The sequence below is a fragment of the Coregonus clupeaformis genome, unplaced genomic scaffold (genome assembly GCF_020615455.1).
Source record: "Coregonus clupeaformis isolate EN_2021a unplaced genomic scaffold, ASM2061545v1 scaf0755, whole genome shotgun sequence".
Classification (NCBI taxonomy): Eukaryota; Metazoa; Chordata; class Actinopteri; order Salmoniformes; family Salmonidae; genus Coregonus; species Coregonus clupeaformis.
This window is the reverse complement of record NW_025534210.1, coordinates 104,027-124,274: the sequence shown is the minus strand read 5'-3', so window position 1 is coordinate 124,274 and position 20,248 is coordinate 104,027. Positions and strand designations below refer to the sequence as shown.

General features: G+C 42.6%; 1 protein-coding gene across 4 annotated transcripts in view; it reads right to left on the bottom strand.

The window, feature by feature from the left end:
* Nucleotides 1-20,248, bottom strand: part of LOC121587505 (PDZ and LIM domain protein 7) — a 128,819-nt gene that overhangs the window by 60,801 nt on the left and 47,770 nt on the right. For all 4 annotated transcript variants that reach the window (XM_041904501.2, XM_041904510.2, XM_045216623.1 and 1 more), the window contains one exon: nucleotides 11,184-11,335. In XM_041904501.2, the coding sequence (XP_041760435.1) occupies nucleotides 11,184-11,335 (152 nt within the window). The remainder of the gene's footprint in view (nucleotides 1-11,183; nucleotides 11,336-20,248) is intronic.

Sequence of the window (20,248 nt, the reverse complement as noted above, 5' to 3'; positions counted from 1 at the left end):
CAGGAATGTCCACCAGAACTGTTGCCAGAGAATTGAATATTAATTTCTCTACTATAAGCCGCCTCCAATGTCATTTTAGAGGCCTACTCACCAGAAATGTCACCCATTGAGCATGTTTGGGATGCTCTGGATCGATGTGTATGGCAGCGTGTTCCAGTTCCTACCAATATCCAGCAACTTCGCACAGCCATTGAAGAGGAGTTGTACAACATTCCACAGGCCACAATAAACAGCCCGATCAACTCTATGCGAAGGAGATGTGTCGTGCTGCAAATGGTGGTCACACCAGATACGGACTGGTTTACTGATCCACGCTTTTACCTTTTTTTAAGGTATCTGTGACCAACAGATGCATATCTGTATTCCCAGTCATGTGAAATCCATAGGTTAGGGCCTGATGAATTTATTTCAATTGACTGATGTCCTTATATGAACTTAAACTCAGTACAATCTTGTTGTGTTTATATTTGTGTTCAGTGTACATAATAATAATAATAATAATAATAATAATAATAATAATAATAATAATAATAATAATAGCAGATGCTTTAATCCAAAGCGACTTACAGTCATGTGTGCATACATTTTTACGTATGGGTGGTCCTGGGAATCGAACCCACTACCCTGGCGTTACAAGCGCCATAATCTACCGACTGAGCTACAAAGGACCACATCCTAAAACTAGTACAATACTTTATCAGACTAGGCCCCAAACCAAAGCCAATAACAATACACCATCATTCATACATAAAACTAGGCCCCAAACCAAAGCCAATAACAATATACCATCATTCATACATAAAACTAGGCCCCAAACCAAAGCCAATAACAATATACCCTCATTCATATATAAAAAACTGTCCTCCTAACTCATCTGAAAACTAAAAACTGTCCAAACCCTGAGACAATAAGACAATAAGGAACAACGTGTTCCAGCCTAACGCCACTCAACGTATTGTCTGTTGTGACGGAGGACTAGGAAGAGAAGGAGTGTCACGGGAAGGAGTGTTATTTACAACAGTCCTTCTTTAGAAGGCGCGGAGGAACGCGGGGAGGAAACTGCGGCGCGAGAGAGAGAGAGAGAGAGAGAGAGAGAGAGAGAGTTGTCTGTCTAGTGTGACAAACAGATTCACTCCGACTAGTACAGACCTGCCAAATCAAAATCATCAGCATCGCCTAAGACTGAGAAAACTAACACACAATCAAACATCAAACGGAGAATGCACAGTGGTGACCCACATATTAACAGACACACATTAAATTTTTAGTAGCGACTCTTATCCAGAGAGACTTACAGAAGTGAGTGCATACATTTTCGTACTGATCCGCCGTGGGAATCGAACCCACAACCCTGGCCTTGCAAGCACCATGCTCTACCAACTGAGCCACAAAGCACCGACCACACACAATGTCAGTTTCAGCTACAGAGAATAAAGGCCAAGCACAATGTTAGTTTAAAGAGGTGTTGGTACACTGTTGCGTCATTACTTTCCAGTAACTTCTTGAAACGTGTTAGATTATGTCCCGTTTTTGGCCAGTCCGTCAGTTTACAAATAGTACTGCCAAATTTGAAAACAAACATGAACATGACCCTGAATCTAAACACTCTGGTCTTTCACCAAAGTCTGGTCTGGTCTGACTGAAGACATAGGCTTCACCCAAAAAGTAGTGCACTATATAGGGAATAGGGTGCCATTCTCTGGTCTAAAGTAGTGCACTATATAGGGAATAGGGTGCCATTTGGGACACAAACACAGCCATATTCATCTACAGCATCAGAGAGGAGGTTGAAGGACGGAGGTTACAGGAATAACTAATGACAGAGCACATCTGGTTTAGAGGAGACTAACTCTAACCCTTCTATATTTTAGAGAAGAGACTAACTCTAACCCTTCTATCTTTTAGAGAAGAGACTAACTCTAACCCTTCTATCTTTTAGAGAAGAGACTAACTCTAACCCTTTTATATTTTAGAGAAGAGACTAACTCTAACCCTTCTATCTTTTAGAGAAGAAGAGACTAACTCTAACCCTTCTATCTTTTAGAGAAGAGACTAACTCTAACCCTTCTATCTTTTAGAGAAGAGATTAACTCTAACCCTTCTATCTTTTAGAGAAGAAGAGACTAACTAACCCTTCTATCTTTTAGAGAAGAGGAGACTAACTCTAACCCTTCTATCTTTTAGAGAATAAGAGACTAACTCTAACCCTTCTATCTTTTAGAGAAGAGACTAACTCTAACCCTTCTATCTTTTAGAGAAGAAGAGACTAACTCTAACCCTTCTATCTTTTAGAGAAGAGACTAACTCTAACCCTTCTATCTTTTAGAGAAGAGACTAACTCTAACCCTTCTATCTTTTAGAGAAGAAGAGACTAACTCTAACCCTTCTATCTTTTAGAGAAGAAGAGACTAACTCTAACCCTTCTATCTTTTAGAGAAGAAGAGACTAACTCTAACCCTTCTATCTTTTAGAGAAGAGGAGACTAACTCTAACCCTTCTATCTTTTAGAGAAGAGGAGACTAACTCTAACCCTTCTATCTTTTAGAGAAGAGACGACTAACTAACCCTTCTATCTTTTAGAGAAGAGACTAACTCTAACCCTTCTATCTTTTAGAGAAGAGACTAACTCTAACCCTTCTATCTTTTAGAGAAGAGACTAACTCTAACCCTTCTATCTTTTAGAGAAGAGGAGACTAACTCTAACCCTTCTATCTTTTAGAGAAGAGACTAACTCTAACCCTTCTATCTTTTAGAGAAGAGACTAACTCTAACCCTTCTATCTTTTAGAGAAGAGACTAACTCTAACCCTTCTATCTTTTAGAGAAGAAGAGACTAACTCTAACCCTTCTATCTTTTAGAGAAGAGACTAACTCTAACCCTTCTATCTTTTAGAGAAGAAGAGACTAACTCTAACCCTTCTATATTTTAGAGAAGAGACTAACTCTAACCCTTCTATCTTTTAGAGAAGAGGAGACTAACTCTAACCCTTCTATCTTTTAGAGAAGAGGAGACTAACTCTAACCCTTCTATCTTTTAGAGAAGAAGAGACTAACTCTAACCCTTCTATCTTTTAGAGAAGAAGAGACTAACTCTAACCCTTCTATCTTTTAGAGAAGAAGAGACTAACTCTAACCCTTCTATCTTTTAGAGAAGAAGAGACTAACTCTAACCCTTCTATATTTTAGAGAAGAGACTAACTCTAACCCTTCTATCTTTTAGAGAAGAGACTAACTCTAACCCTTCTATCTTTTAGAGAAGAGGAGACTAACTCTAACCCTTCTATCTTTTAGAGAAGAGGAGACTAACTCTAACCCTTCTATCTTTTAGAGAAGAGACTAACTCTAACCCTTCTATCTTTTAGAGAAGAAGAGACTAACTCTAACCCTTCTATCTTTTAGAGAAGAAGAGACTAACTCTAACCCTTCTATCTTTTAGAGAAGAGACTAACTCTAACCCTTCTATCTTTTAGAGAAGAAGAGACTAACTCTAACCCTTCTATCTTTTAGAGAAGAAGAGACTAACTCTAACCCTTCTATCTTTTAGAGAAGAAGAGACTAACCCTAACCCTTCTATATTTTAGAGAAGAGACTAACTCTAACCCTTCTATCTTTTAGAGAAGAGACTAACTCTAACCCTTCTATCTTTTAGAGAAGAGGAGACTAACTCTAACCCTTCTATCTTTTAGAGAAGAGGAGACTAACTCTAACCCTTCTATCTTTTAGAGAAGAGACAAACTCTAACCCTTCTATCTTTTAGAGAAGAGACTAACTCTAACCCTTCTATCTTTTAGAGAAGAAGAGACTAACTCTAACCCTTCTATCTTTTAGAGAAGAAGAGACTAACTCTAACCCTTCTATCTTTTTAGAGAAGAAGAGACTAACTCTAACCCTTCTATCTTTTAGAGAAGAAGAGACTAACTCTAACCCTTCTATATTTTAGAGAAGAGACTAACTCTAACCCTTCTATCTTTTAGAGAAGAGACTAACTCTAACCCTTCTATCTTTTAGAGAAGAGGAGACTAACTCTAACCCTTCTATCTTTTAGAGAAGAGGAGACTAACTCTAACCCTTCTATCTTTTAGAGAAGAGACAAACTCTAACCCTTCTATCTTTTAGAGAAGAGACTAACTCTAACCCTTCTATCTTTTAGAGAAGAAGAGACTAACTCTAACCCTTCTATCTTTTAGAGAAGAAGATACTAACTCTAACCCTTCTATCTTTTAGAGAAGAAGAGACTAACTCTAACCCTTCTATCTTTTAGAGAAGAAGAGACTAACTCTAACCCTTCTATATTTTAGAGAAGAGACTAACTCTAACCCTTCTATCTTTTAGAGAAGAGACTAACTCTAACCCTTCTATCTTTTAGAGAAGAGGAGACTAACTCTAACCCTTCTATCTTTTAGAGAAGAGGAGACTAACTCTAACCCTTCTATCTTTTAGAGAAGAGACAAACTCTAACCCTTCTATCTTTTAGAGAAGAGACTAACTCTAACCCTTCTATCTTTTAGAGAAGAAGAGACTAACTCTAACCCTTCTATCTTTTAGAGAAGAAGAGACTAACTCTAACCCTTCTATCTTTTAGAGAAGAAGAGACTAACTCTAACCCTTCTATCTTTTAGAGAAGAAGAGACTAACTCTAACCCTTCTATATTTTAGAGAAGAGACTAACTCTAACCCTTCTATCTTTTAGAGAAGAGACTAACTCTAACCCTTCTATCTTTTAGAGAAGAGGAGACTAACTCTAACCCTTCTATCTTTTAGAGAAGAGGAGACTAACTCTAACCCTTCTATCTTTTAGAGAAGAGACAAACTCTAACCCTTCTATCTTTTAGAGAAGAGACTAACTCTAACCCTTCTATCTTTTAGAGAAGAAGAGACTAACTCTAACCCTTCTATCTTTTAGAGAAGAGGAGACTAACTCTAACCCTTCTATCTTTTAGAGAAGAGACAAACTCTAACCCTTCTATCTTTTAGAGAAGAGACTAACTCTAACCCTTCTATCTTTTAGAGAAGAAGAGACTAACTCTAACCCTTCTATCTTTTAGAGAAGAAGAGACTAACTCTAACCCTTCTATCTTTTAGAGAAGAAGAGACTAACTCTAACCCTTCTATCTTTTAGAGAAGAAGAGACTAACTCTAACCCTTCTATCTTTTAGAGAAGAAGAGACTAACTCTAACCCTTCTATATTTTAGAGAAGAGACTAACTCTAACCCTTCTATCTTTTAGAGAAGAGACTAACTCTAACCCTTCTATCTTTTAGAGAAGAGGAGACTAACTCTAACCCTTCTATCTTTTAGAGAAGAGGAGACTAACTCTAACCCTTCTATCTTTTAGAGAAGAGACAAACTCTAACCCTTCTATCTTTTAGAGAAGAGACTAACTCTAACCCTTCTATCTTTTAGAGAAGAAGAGACTAACTCTAACCCTTCTATCTTTTAGAGAAGAAGAGACTAACTCTAACCCTTCTATCTTTTAGAGAAGAAGAGACTAACTCTAACCCTTCTATCTTTTAGAGAAGAAGAGACTAACTCTAACCCTTCTATATTTTAGAGAAGAGACTAACTCTAACCCTTCTATCTTTTAGAGAAGAGACTAACTCTAACCCTTCTATCTTTTAGAGAAGAGGAGACTAACTCTAACCCTTCTATCTTTTAGAGAAGAGGAGACTAACTCTAACCCTTCTATCTTTTAGAGAAGAGACAAACTCTAACCCTTCTATCTTTTAGAGAAGAGACTAACTCTAACCCTTCTATCTTTTAGAGAAGAAGAGACTAACTCTAACCCTTCTATCTTTTAGAGAAGAAGAGACTAACTCTAACCCTTCTATCTTTTAGAGAAGAAGAGACTAACTCTAACCCTTCTATCTTTTAGAGAAGAAGAGACTAACTCTAACCCTTCTATATTTTAGAGAAGAGACTAACTCTAACCCTTCTATCTTTTAGAGAAGAGACTAACTCTAACCCTTCTATCTTTTAGAGAAGAGGAGACTAACTCTAACCCTTCTATCTTTTAGAGAAGAAGATACTAACTCTAACCCTTCTATCTTTTAGAGAAGAGACTAACTCTAACCCTTCTATCTTTTAGGGCCCATAATGCACTATGAAGGGAATAAGGTGCTATTTGGGATGCATCCTACATGTCTGTTTTCATCACTCATCTATTATACACTGACATAGGGACCTTCTCTCTCCCTCACACACATCATTTCATCCCCTGATGAGGTCATTACTGTCTCTCCCTCACACACATCATTTCATCCCCTGATGAGGTCATTACTGTCTCTCCTCTCCTCACTCATTTCATCCCCTGATGAGGTCATTACTGTCTCTCCTCTCCTCACTCATTTCATCCCCTGATGAGGTCATTACTGTCTCTCCTCTCCTCACTCATTTCATCCCCTGATGAGGTCATTACTGCCTCTCCTCTCCTCACTCATTTCATCCCCTGATGAGGTCATTACTGTCTCTCCTCTCCTCACTCATTTCATCCCCTGATGAGGTCATTACTGTCTCTCCTCTCCTCACTCATTTCATCCCCTGATGAGGTCATTACTGCCTCTCCTCTCCTCACTCATTTCATCCCCTGATGAGGTCATTACTGCCTCTCCTCTCCTCACTCATTTCATCCCCTGATGAGGTCATTACTGCCTCTCCTCTCCTCACTCATTTCATCCCCTGATGAGGTCATTACTGCCTCTCCTCTCCTCACTCATTTCATCCCCTGATGAGGTCATTACTGCCTCTCCTCTCCTCACTCATTTCATCCCCTGATGAGGTCATTACTGTCTCTCCTCTCCTCACTCATTTCATCCCCTGATGAGGTCATTACTGTCTCTCCTCTCCTCACTCATTTCATCCCCTGATGAGGTCATTACTGTCTCTCCTCTCCTCACTCATTTCATCCCCTGATGAGGTCATTACTGTCTCTCCTCTCCTCACTCATTTCATCCCCTGATGAGGTCATTACTGTCTCTCCTCTCCTCACTCATTTCATCCCCTGATGAGGTCATTACTGCCTCTCCTCTCCTCACTCATTTCATCCCCTGATGAGGTCATTACTGCCTCTCCTCTCCTCACTCATTTCATCCCCTGATGAGGTCATTACTGTCTCTCCTCTCCTCACACTCCTTTTCTGGTATTTTGGTTCAGGCTGCTATGGGATCCCTTCCAGAAGGAAAACGGTCAAAGCAGCACTCCAGATATTCCCATGTGTGTCATGGAATGGGGGGGGTTCAGAATGGAAAGCTAAATAGTTTAATGTCACTCTAAACCTTCTTGACGTCTCAGGCAGGGCATCGTATCAGTTAGCCATATTTCTAAGGTCACTCACACCTCACATTATATAACTCAGTTTGTTTTGACTGCGTCCAAAATGGCACCCTTTCCCTATATAGTACCCTACTTTAGGCCAGTCAGACTGTGTGCTAACTAACTAACTGACTTTATTTAGATACTGGCTGTAGTAGGGACTCAGGACTGTGTTCAGACTCATCAACAGCTTGTTCATTAGATGTATTAGACGTCAACTGCTAGCCTGTTGACATGCAATAACTAAGTGGACTATCTACAGTTCAGACACCCTCACTAACAGTACTACCTACCTACCTATCCATATATCTATATATTACGATATATATATATCATAGGAGTTATAGATCTATCAAAAAAAGAAAAAATATGACCACGTCTTAAATTTTTTATTTTATAAATTAGCTGTTGGCTTGACGTAAGATGTTTATTCAGTAGGGAGTTTCTAGGAGGAGTAACTACCATATGCCTCTGTAGCTATCAGGTGTGTTCTCTGGATAGTTCACTGATAATCTCCCTCGATCTGGGGCTCCACGCAAGATCTCACCCCGTGGGGTCAAAATGATCACAAGAATATAGATATAGATCTCATTCCGTCAGTAGAGGATGCCTGGTTGTTCCTTAAAAGTAATTTCCTCTCAATCTTAAATAAACATGCCCCATTAAAAAAATACAGAACTAAGAACCGATATAGCCCCTGGTTCTCCTCAGACTTGACTGCCCTTGACCAGCACAAAAACATCCTGTGGCGTACAGCATTAGCATCAAATAGCCCCCGCGATATGCAACTTTTCAGGGAAGTTAGGAACCAATATACACAAGCAGTCAGGAAAGCAAAGGCTAACTTTTTTCAAACAGAAATTTGCATCCTGTAGCACTAACTCCAAAAAGTTTTGGGACACTGTAAAGTCCATGGAGAATAAGAGCACTTCCTCCCAGCTGCCCACTGCACTGAGGCTAGGAAACACTATGACCACCGATAAATCTACAATAATCGAGAATTTCAACAAGCATTTTGCTACAGCTGGCCATGCTTTCCATCTGGCTACCACTAACCCGGCCACCAACTCTGCACCCTCTGCTGCAACTTGCCCATGCCCCCCCGCTTCTCCTTCACACAAATTCAGACAGCTGATGTTTTGAAAGCGCTGCAAAATCTGGACCCCTACAAATCAGCTGGGCTAGACAATCTGGACCCTTTCTTTCTAAAACTAGCCGCGAAATTGTCGCTACCCCTATTACTAGTCTGTTCAACCTCTCTTTCATAACGTCTGAGATCCCCAGAGATTGGAAAGCTGCCGCGGTCATCCCCCTCTTCAAAGGGGGTGACACTCTAGATCCAAACTGCTACAGACCTATATCCATCCTGCCCTGCAGTATTCGGAAGCCAAGTTAACAAACAGATCATCGACCATTTCGAATACCACCGTACCTTCTCCGCTATGCAATCCGGTTTCCGAGCTGGTCACGGGTGCACTTCAGCCACGCTCAAGGTCCTAAACGATATTATAACCGCGATTGATAATAGACAGTACTGTGCAGCCGTCTTCATCGACCTGGCCAAGGCTTTCGACTCTGTCAACCACCGCATTCTTATTGGCAGACTAAATAGCTTTGGTTTCTCAAATGACTGCCTCGCCTGGTTCACCAACTACTTCTCAGATAGAGTTCAGTGTGTCAAATCGGAGGGCCTGTTGTCTGGACCTATGGCAGTCTCTATGGGGTGCCACAGGGTTCAATTCTTGGGCCGACACTTTTCTCCGTGTATATCAATGATGTCGCTCTTGCTGCTGGTGACTCTCAGATCCACCTCTACGCAGACGACACCATTTTGTATACATCTGGCCCTTCATTGGACACTGTGTTAACAAACCTCCAAACGAGCTTCAATGCCATACAACAATCCTTCAGTAGCCTCCAACTGCTCTTAAACACTAGTAAAACTAAATGCATGCTTTTCAATCGAACGCTGCTGGCACCCCGCCCACCCGACTAGAATCACCACTCTACGTGGGTCTGACCTAGAGTATGTGGACAACTACAAATACCTAGGTGTCTGGTTAGACTGTAAACTCAACTTCCAGACTCACATAAATAATCTCCAATCCAAAGTTAAATCTAGAATCGGCTTCCTATTTCGCAATAAAGCCTCCTTCACTCATGCTGCCAAACATGCCCTCGTAAAACTGACTATCCTACCGATCCTTGACTTCGGCGATGTCATTTACAAAATAGCCTTCAACACTCTACTCAGCAAATTGGATGTAGTCTATCACAGTGCCATCCGTTTTGTCTCCAAAGCCCCATACACTACCCACCACTGTGACCTGTACGCTCTTGTTGGCTGGTCCTCACTACATGTTCGTCGTCAAACCCACTGGCTCCAGGCCATCTATAAATCACTGCTAGGCAAATCCCCGCCTTATCTTAGCTCATTGGTCACCATAGCAGCACCCACCCGTAGTCTGCGCTCCAGCAGGTATATCTCACTGGTCATTCCCAAAGCCAACACCTCCTTTGGCCGCCATTCCTTCCAGTTCTCTGCTGCCAATGACTGGAACGAATTGCAAAAATCTCTGAAGCTGGAGACTCTTATCTCCCTCAATAACTTTAAGCATCAGTTGTCAGAGCACCTTACCGATCACTGCACCTGTACACAGCCCATCTGAAATTAGCCCACCCAACTACCTCATCCCTATATTGTTATTTATTTTGCACCCCAGTATCTCTATTTGCACAAAATCTCTTGCACATCTAGCATTCCAGTGTTAATACTATTGTAATTATTCTGCACTATAGCCTATTTATTGCCTTACCTCCATAACTTGCTACATTTGCACACACTGTATATATATTTTCTGTTGTATTTCTGACTTTATGTTTTTTACCCCATATGTAACTCTGTGTTGTTTTTATTGCACTACTTTGCTTTATCTTGGCCAGGTCGCAGTTGTAAATGAGAACCTGTTCTCAACTGGCTTACCTGGTTAAATAAAGGTGAAATAAATAAATAAAAAAAGAACGGTGAGCAAAAATCCCAGAACCACACGGGGGGACCTAGTGAATGACCTGCAGAGAGCTGGGACCAAAGTAACAAAGCCTACCATCAGTAAGACACTACGCCGCCAGGGACTCAAATCCTGCAGTGCCAGACGTGACGTCATTGCCAACAAAGGGTATATAACAAAGTATTGAGAAACTTTTGTTATTGACCATTATACTTATTTTCCACCATAATTTGCAAATAAATTCATTAAAAATCCTACAATGTGATTTTCTGGAGAGAAAAAAATCTCATTTTGTCTGTCATAGTTGACGTGTACCTATGATGAAAATTACAGGCCTCTCTCATCTTTTTAAGTGGGAGAACTTGCACAATTGGTGGCTGACTAAATACTTTTTTTCCCCACTGTATGTTAGTTGCTGAGGGTGAGTATAGTATGGTTATAGTATCTTACTTGCTGAGGGTGAGTATAGTATGGTTATAGTATCTTACTTGCTGAGGGTGAGTATAGTATGGTTATAGTATCTTACTTGCTGAGGGTGAGTATAGTATGGTTATAGTATCTTACTTGCTGAGGGTGAGTATAGTATGGTTATAGTATCTTACTTGCTGAGGGTGAGTATAGTATGGTTATAGTATCTTACTTGCTGAGGGTGAGTATAGTATGGTTATAGTATCTTACATGCTGAGGGTGAGTATAGTATGGTTATAGTATCTTACTTGCTGAGGGTGAGTATAGTATGGTTATAGTATCTTACTTGCTGAGGGTGAGTATAGTATGGTTATAGTATCTTACTTGCTGAGGGTGAGTATAGTATGGTTATAGTATCTTACTTGCTGAGGGTGAGTATAGTATGGTAATAATATCTTACTTGCTGAGGGTGAGGGTGAGCGACTCCTCTGCTGCTCTGATCTTGTTCTGTGCCTCCACATGGGTCATGTCTTCTGCGTTGGTCTCCCCGATGGACACCACCCAATCTCCCACGCCCACACCGGCCTGCACGGCCTTACCCCCGGGGGTCAGCTGTAGAGAGAGAGAGAGAGAGGGGGGGGGTTGTTGTTCTCAACCTTCAGATTCCACTTTATTTTCTTACAGCAACAACACAGGACAGGTTCACTCATACAGAAATATGACCTTGGTCTATTAATGCCGGTCACCCGACACAAACACACGTGACCATTACCCGTGAAATCCCACTGAACATTCTTCAGCCTTTCAGTTTCACCCAACAATTTACCTGCATGAGTACATGTGAAATACAATAATCATCTACTATTTCCTCTCTGAGTCTCTGAATATTTTCAGGGTTAAAAGGAACAAAAATCTAAATCTGCCATAAACGATACTGTGCTTATTCAAATATGGTTCCAAGACATGCATGTAAATGGTATTTTTCTGAGGCTAAACTACTATAACTGATACATAACAATGGAATACATGTTATTGAGTCAGTAGCAGGGCTGATCTAAAGGGAAGAACAGAAGGATATCTAGTCAGTAGCTGGTCTAAAGGGAAGAACAGGAGGATATCTAGTCAGTAGCAGGGCTGATCTAAAGGGAAGAACAGGAGGATATCTAGTCAGTAGCAGGGCTGATCTAAAGGGAAGAACAGGAGGATATCTAGTCAGTAGCAGGGCTGATCTAAAGGGAAGAACAGAAGGATATCTAGTCAGTAGCTGGTCTAAAGGGAAGAACAGGAGGATATCTAGTCAGTAGCAGGGCTGATCTAAAGGGAAGAACAGGAGGATATCTAGTCAGTAGCAGGGCTGATCTAAAGGGAAGAACAGGAGGATATCTAGTCAGTAGCAGGGCTGGTCTAAAGGGAAGAACAGGAGGATATCTAGTCAGTAGCAGGTCTAAAGGGAAGAACAGGAGGATATCTAGTCAGTAGCAGGGCTGATCTAAAGGGAAGAACAGGAGGATATCTAGTCAGTAGCAGGTCTAAAGGGAAGAACAGGAGGATATCTAGTCAGTAGCAGGGCTGATCTAAAGGGAAGAACAGGAGGATATCTAGTCAGTAGCAGGGCTGATCTAAAGGGAAGAACAGGAGGATATCTAGTCAGTAGCAGGGCTGATCTAAAGGGAAGAACAGGAGGATATCTAGTCAGTAGCAGGGGCTGATCTAAAGGGAAGAACAGGAGGATATCTAGTCAGTAGCAGGGCTGATCTAAAGGGAAGAACAGGAGGATATCTAGTCAGTAGCAGGGCTGATCTAAAGGGAAGAACAGGAGGATATCTAGTCAGTAGCAGGTCTAAAGGGAAGAACAGGAGGATATCTAGTCAGTAGCAGGGCTGATCTAAAGGGAAGAACAGGAGGATATCTAGTCAGTAGCAGGGCTGATCTAAAGGGAAGAACAGGAGGATATCTAGTCAGTAGCAGGGCTGATCTAAAGGGAAGAACATGAGGATATCTAGTCAGTAGGGAAGAACAGGAGGATATCTAGTCAGTAGCAGGGCTGATCTAAAGGGAAGAACAGGAGGATATCTAGTCAGTAGCAGGGCTGATCTAAAGGGAAGAACAGGAGGATATCTAGTCAGTAGCAGGGCTGATCTAAAGGGGAAGAACAGGAGGATATCTAGTCAGTAGCAGGGCTGATCTAAAGGGAAGAACAGGAGGATATCTAGTCAGTAGCAGGGCTGATCTAAAGGGAAGAACAGGAGGATATCTAGTCAGTAGGGAAGAACAGGAGGATATCTAGTCAGTAGCAGGTCTAAAGGGAAGAACAGGAGGATATCTAGTCAGTAGTAGGGCTGATCTAAAGGGAAGAACAGGAGGATCTCTAGTCAGCAGCAGGGCTGATCTAAAGGGAAGAACAGGAGGATATCTAGTCAGTAGCAGGGCTGATCTAAAGGGAAGAACAGGAGGATATCTAGTCAGTAGCTGATCTAAAGGGAAGAACAGGAGGATATCTAGTCAGTAGCAGGGCTGCTCTAAAGGGAAGAACAGGAGGATATCTAGTCAGTAGCAGGGCTGATCTAAAGGGAAGAACAGGAGGATATCTAGTCAGTAGCAGGGCTGATTTAAAGGGATCAACAGGAGGATATCTAGTCAGTAGCTGGGCTGGTCTAAAGGGAAGAACAGGAGGATATCTAGTCAGTAGGGAAGAACAGGAGGATATCTAGTCAGTAGCAGGGCTGATCTAAAGGGAAGAACAGGAGGATATCTAGTCAGTAGCAGGGCTGATCTAAAGGGAAGAACAGGAGGATATCTAGTCAGTAGCAGGGCTGATCTAAAGGGAAGAACAGGAGGATATCTAGTCAGTAGCAGGGCTGCTCTAAAGGGAAGAACAGGAGGATATCTAGTCAGTAGCAGGGCTGATCTAAAGGGAAGAACAGGAGGATATCTAGTCAGTAGCAGGGCTGATCTAAAGGGAAGAACAGGAGGATATCTAGTCAGTAGCAGGGCTGATCTAAAGGGAAGAACAGGAGGATATCTAGTCAGTAGCAGGGCTGGTCTAAAGGGAAGAACAGGAGGATATCTAGTCAGTAGCAGGTCTAAAGGGGAAGAACAGGAGGATATCTAGTCAGTAGCAGGGCTGATCTAAAGGGAAGAACAGGAGGATATCTAGTCAGTAGCAGGTCTAAAGGGAAGAACAGGAGGATATCTAGTCAGTAGCAGGGCTGATCTAAAGGGAAGAACAGGAGGATATCTAGTCAGTAGCAGGGCTGATCTAAAGGGAAGAACAGGAGGATATCTAGTCAGTAGCAGGGCTGATCTAAAGGGAAGAACAGGAGGATATCTAGTCAGTAGCAGGGCTGATCTAAAGGGAAGAACAGGAGGATATCTAGTCAGTAGCAGGGCTGATCTAAAGGGAAGAACAGGAGGATATCTAGTCAGTAGCAGGGCTGATCTAAAGGGAAGAACAGGAGGATATCTAGTCAGTAGCAGGTCTAAAGGGAAGAACAGGAGGATATCTAGTCAGTAGCAGGGCTGATCTAAAGGGAAGAACAGGAGGATATCTAGTCAGTAGCAGGGCTGATCTAAAGGGAAGAACAGGAGGATATCTAGTCAGTAGCAGGGCTGATCTAAAGGGAAGAACATGAGGATATCTAGTCAGTAGGGAAGAACAGGAGGATATCTAGTCAGTAGCAGGGCTGATCTAAAGGGAAGAACAGGAGGATATCTAGTCAGTAGCAGGGCTGATCTAAAGGGAAGAACAGGAGGATATCTAGTCAGTAGCAGGGGCTGATCTAAAGGGGAAGAACAGGAGGATATCTAGTCAGTAGCAGGGCTGATCTAAAGGGAAGAACAGGAGGATATCTAGTCAGTAGCAGGGCTGATCTAAAGGGAAGAACAGGAGGATATCTAGTCAGTAGGGAAGAACAGGAGGATATCTAGTCAGTAGCAGGTCTAAAGGGAAGAACAGGAGGATATCTAGTCAGTAGTAGGGCTGATCTAAAGGGAAGAACAGGAGGATCTCTAGTCAGCAGCAGGGCTGATCTAAAGGGAAGAACAGGAGGATATCTAGTCAGTAGCAGGGCTGATCTAAAGGGAAGAACAGGAGGATATCTAGTCAGTAGCTGATCTAAAGGGAAGAACAGGAGGATATCTAGTCAGTAGCAGGGCTGCTCTAAAGGGAAGAACAGGAGGATATCTAGTCAGTAGCAGGGCTGATCTAAAGGGAAGAACAGGAGGATATCTAGTCAGTAGCAGGGCTGATTTAAAGGGATCAACAGGAGGATATCTAGTCAGTAGCTGGGCTGGTCTAAAGGGAAGAACAGGAGGATATCTAGTCAGTAGGGAAGAACAGGAGGATATCTAGTCAGTAGCAGGGCTGATCTAAAGGGAAGAACAGGAGGATATCTAGTCAGTAGCAGGGCTGATCTAAAGGGAAGAACAGGAGGATATCTAGTCAGTAGCAGGGCTGATCTAAAGGGAAGAACAGGAGGATATCTAGTCAGTAGCAGGGCTGCTCTAAAGGGAAGAACAGGAGGATATCTAGTCAGTAGCAGGGCTGATCTAAAGGGAAGAACAGGAGGATATCTAGTCAGTAGCAGGGCTGATCTAAAGGGAAGAACAGGAGGATATCTAGTCAGTAGCAGGGCTGATCTAAAGGGAAGAACAGGAGGATATCTAGTCAGTAGCAGGGCTGATCTAAAGGGAAGAACAGGAGGATATCTAGTCAGTAGCAGGTCTAAAGGGAAGAACAGGAGGATATCTAGTCAGTAGCAGGGCTGATCTAAAGGGAAGAACAGGAGGATATCTAGTCAGTAGCAGGGCTGATCTAAAGGGAAGAACAGGAGGATATCTAGTCAGTAGCAGGGCTGATCTAAAGGGAAGAACAGGAGGATATCTAGTCAGTAGCAGGGCTGATCTAAAGGGAAGAACAGGAGGATATCTAGTCAGTAGGGAAGAACAGGAGGATATCTAGTCAGTAGCAGGGCTGATCTAAAGGGAAGAAAATGAGGATATCTAGTCAGTAGCAGGGCTGATCTAAAGGGAAGAACAGGAGGATATCTAGTCAGTAGCAGGGCTGATCTAAAGGGAAGAACAGGAGGATATCTAGTCAGTAGCAGGGCTGATCTAAAGGGAAGAACAGGAGGATATCTAGTCAGTAGCAGGGCTGATCTAAAGGGAAGAACAGGAGGATATCTAGTCAGTAGCAGGGCTGATCTAAAGGGAAGAACAGGAGGATATCTAGTCAGTAGGGAAGAACAGGAGGATATCTAGTCAGTAGCAGGTCTAAAGGGAAGAACAGGAGGATATCTAGTCAGTAGTAGGGCTGATCTAAAGGGAAGAACAGGAGGATCTCTAGTCAGCAGCAGGGCTGATCTAAAGGGAAGAACAGGAGGATATCTAGTCAGTAGCAGGGCTGATCTAAAGGGAAGAACAGGAGGATATCTAGTCAGTAGCTGATCTAAAGGGAAGAACAGGAGGATATCTAGTCAGTAGCAGGGCTGCTCTAAAGGGAAGAACAGGAGGATATCTAGTCAGTAGCAGGGCTGATCTAAAGGGAAGAACAGGAGGATATCTAGTCAGTAGCAGGGCTGATTTAAAGGGATCAACAGGAGGATATCTAGTCAGTAGCTGGGCTGGTCTAAAGGGAAGAACAGGAGGATATCTAGTCAGTAGGGAAGAACAGGAGGATATCTAGTCAGTAGCAGGGCTGATCTAAAGGGAAGAACAGGAGGATATCTAGTCAGTAGCAGGGCTGATCTAAAGGGAAGAACAGGAGGATATCTAGTCAGTAGCAGGGCTGATTTAAAGGGATCAACAGGAGGATATCTAGTCAAAGGGAACATATTGGTTAAGAATAGGACTTGGATCAGAGAGATGAAAGTGCACAGTGAAACATTCTAGGGCCTAGTATGTGCACACCAATCAACAGGTAAACAGAGATGTGTCCCGTCTTGCTCTTACCACTAGCTAGCGAACCCCAGAGTGCCTTTTAACACTGTCAACTAGTGTATTGACTAAATATACATACAAAGTCAACATTCATGTTTGGGTCTGTTATCACCGGCTAATGACCTGTAGAGGAAACCTAAGGGCTCTTTGTCTGACAAGTTCTGTGTGTGTGTGTGTGTGTGTGTGTGTGTGTGTGTGTGTGTGTGTGTGTGTGTGTGTGTGTGTGCAGCCAGTCAGTCAGTTCCCCACACCACAATGAGGGCAGGGGTAAGAGTTTCTGATTAGCACTATGACATCACTTCTTGTGATCCACTACAGATGTGGACCAAAACTTTGAAGTGAAGTTAACTCACGACAGGACACTACAAGAGAGCGGCTTCGCCCCAAATGTCACCCTATTCCCTACATAGTGCACTACTTTTGACCAGAGTTCTATGGGCCCGAATAGGGTGCCATTTGGGACGCAGTGAGAGGCTGGGTAACTATCTATACACTAAACCAGATGTGTTCCATGCTGAGGCTGTATCCTTTACTGTGGATGACATTAGCTAGCAGCACGACTCATCTGTTACCGTGGATGACATTAGCTAGCAGCACGACTCATCTGTTACCGTGGATGACATTAGCTAGCAGCACGACTCATCTGTTACCGTAGATGACATTAGCTAGCAGCACGACTCATCTGTTACCGTGGATGACATTAGCTAGCAGCACGACTCATCTGTTACCGTAGATGACATTAGCTAGCAGCACGACTCATCTGTTACCGTAGATGACATTAGCTAGCAGCACGACTCATCTGTTACTGTAGATGACATTAGCTAGCAGCACGACTCATCTGTTACCGTAGATGACATTAGCTAGCAGCACGACTCATCTGTTACCGTAGATGACATTAGCTAGCAGCACGACTCATCTGTTACCGTAGATGACATTAGCTAGCAGCACAACTCATCTGTTACCGTAGATGACATTAGCTAGCAGCACGACTCATCTGTTACCGTAGATGACATTAGCTAGCAGCACGACTCATCTGTTACCGTGGATGACATTAGCTAGCAGCACGACTCATCTGTTACCGTAGATGACATTAGCTAGCAGCACGACTCATCTGTTACCGTAGATGACATTAGCTAGCAGCACGACTCATCTGTTACCGTAGATGACATTAGCTAGCAGCACGACTCATCTGTTACCGTGGATGACATTAGCTAGCAGCACGACTCATCTGTTACCGTGGATGACATTAGCTAGCAGTACGACTCATCTGTTACTGTAGATGACATTAGCTAGCAGCACGACTCATCTGTTACCGTAGATGACATTAGCTAGCAGCACGACTCATCTGTTACCGTAGATGACATTAGCTAGCAGCACGACTCATCTGTTACCGTAGATGACATTAGCTAGCACGACTCATCTGTTACCGTAGATGACATTAGCTAGCATTACGACTCATCTGTTACCGTAGATGACATTAGCTAGCAGCACGACTCATCTGTTACCGTAGATGACATTAGCTAGCAGCACGACTCATCTGTTACCGTAGATGACATTAGCTAGCAGCACAACTCATCTGTTACCGTAGATGACATTAGCTAGCAGCACAACTCATCTGTTACCGTAGATGACATTAGGTAGCAGCACGACTCATCTGTTACCGTAGATGACATTAGCTAGCAGCACGACTCATCTGTTACCGTAGATGACATTAGCTAGCAGCACGACTCATCTGTTACTGTAGATGACATTAGCTAGCAGCACGACTCATCTGTTACCGTGGATGACATTAGCTAGCAGCACGACTCATCTGTTACCGTAGATGACATTAGCTAGCAGCACGACTCATCTGTTACCGTGGATGACATTAGCTAGCAGCACGACTCATCTGTTACCGTAGATGACATTAGCTAGCAGCACGACTCATCTGTTACCGTAGATGACATTAGCTAGCAGCACGACTCATCTGTTACCGTAGATGACATTAGCTAGCAGCACGACTCATCTGTTACCGTAGATGACATTAGCTAGCAGCACGACTCATCTGTTACCGTAGATGACATTAGCTAGCAGCACGACTCATCTGTTACTGTAGATGACATTAGCTAGCAGCACGACTCATATGTTACCGTAGATGACATTAGCTAGCAGCACGACTCATCTGTTACCGTAGATGACATTAGCTAGCAGCACGACTCATATGTTACCGTAGATGACATTAGCTAGCAGCACGACTCATCTGTTACCGTAGATGACATCAGACATGAGCTACAGCCGCATCATCACACTCAGTAGGGAACAGGCTGCATATGGGAACCTCATACCACACGCGCACTCAGTCCCTACCCTGCCAGGCCTGCTACAGCAGTGTAAGTGGGTGTTTCCCAAATGGCACCCTATCCCCATAGGGCTCTGGTCAAACAAAGTGCACTATATAGTGAATAAGGTGCCGTTTGAGACGCACAAAGTGAGACAGTAAGGCCTAGCAGAGCAGATTATAATAGAAACCAGCAGTGACAGGTTAAAACAGAGGGAAGGTGAGATGGAGAGAGAGATACAGCGGGATTAGTAAGAATGAGTCAAGCAGAGAGTGAGGTAGAGGCAGCAGAGTAGGTGCATGTGTGTGTGTGTGTGTGTGTGTGTGTGCGTGCGTGCATGTGTGTGTGGCCAGGCCAGTGATGGACACAGGCACCTGTGTCGGTGTCTCAGGTTTAGATCACAGCTGTTCCTCTACTTGAGAAGGAAGGCGGTACACGTCTGCGTTCCAAATTCCCTACGGGTCCTGGTCAAAACTAGTGCACGGTATAGGTAATAGGGTGCCATTTGGGACTCTGCCGTAGGACAGTGCTGTGCTCAGGCCTTTAGATGAGAGAAGGGAGGGGGGGGGGGGAGGAAACACTACACCCCTACACAGTTAGTCAATACTGGGAAGGAATGAGACTAGGAGTGTAGACAACATACCCCAGTACACATTAAATCATACCACACACACACACACACACACACACACACACACACACACGAATGAGATCACATGGTCTCATATATAATAAAAACGGCTTTAAACTTTTTGGGCACTTTCGTTACGTGCACAAAGGGGTTAGAAACAGCTGCATATTATCAGCAAGAGAATGATGGTGTATCGTTACGTTTTCTATTAAAACATTGTACATCAGTGAAACAATTTATAAAATATATTATTCATTCTGTTCTCAGTGAAACCATTTAGAAAATACATTATTCATTCTGTTCTCAGTGAAACCATTTATAAAATACATGATTCATTCTGATCTCAGTGAAACCATTTATAAAATACATTATTCATTCTGTTCTCAGTGAAACCATTTAGAAAATACATGATTCATTCTGATCTCAGTGAAACCATTTATAAAATACATTATTCATTCTGTTCTCAGTGAAACCATTTAGAAAGTACATGATTCATTCTGATCTCAGTGAAACCATTTATAAAATACATGATTCATTCTGATCTCAGTGAAACCATTTATAAAATGCATGATTAATTCTGATCTCAGTGAAACCATTTATAAAATACATGATTCATTCTGATCAACAAAAGTCAACCTA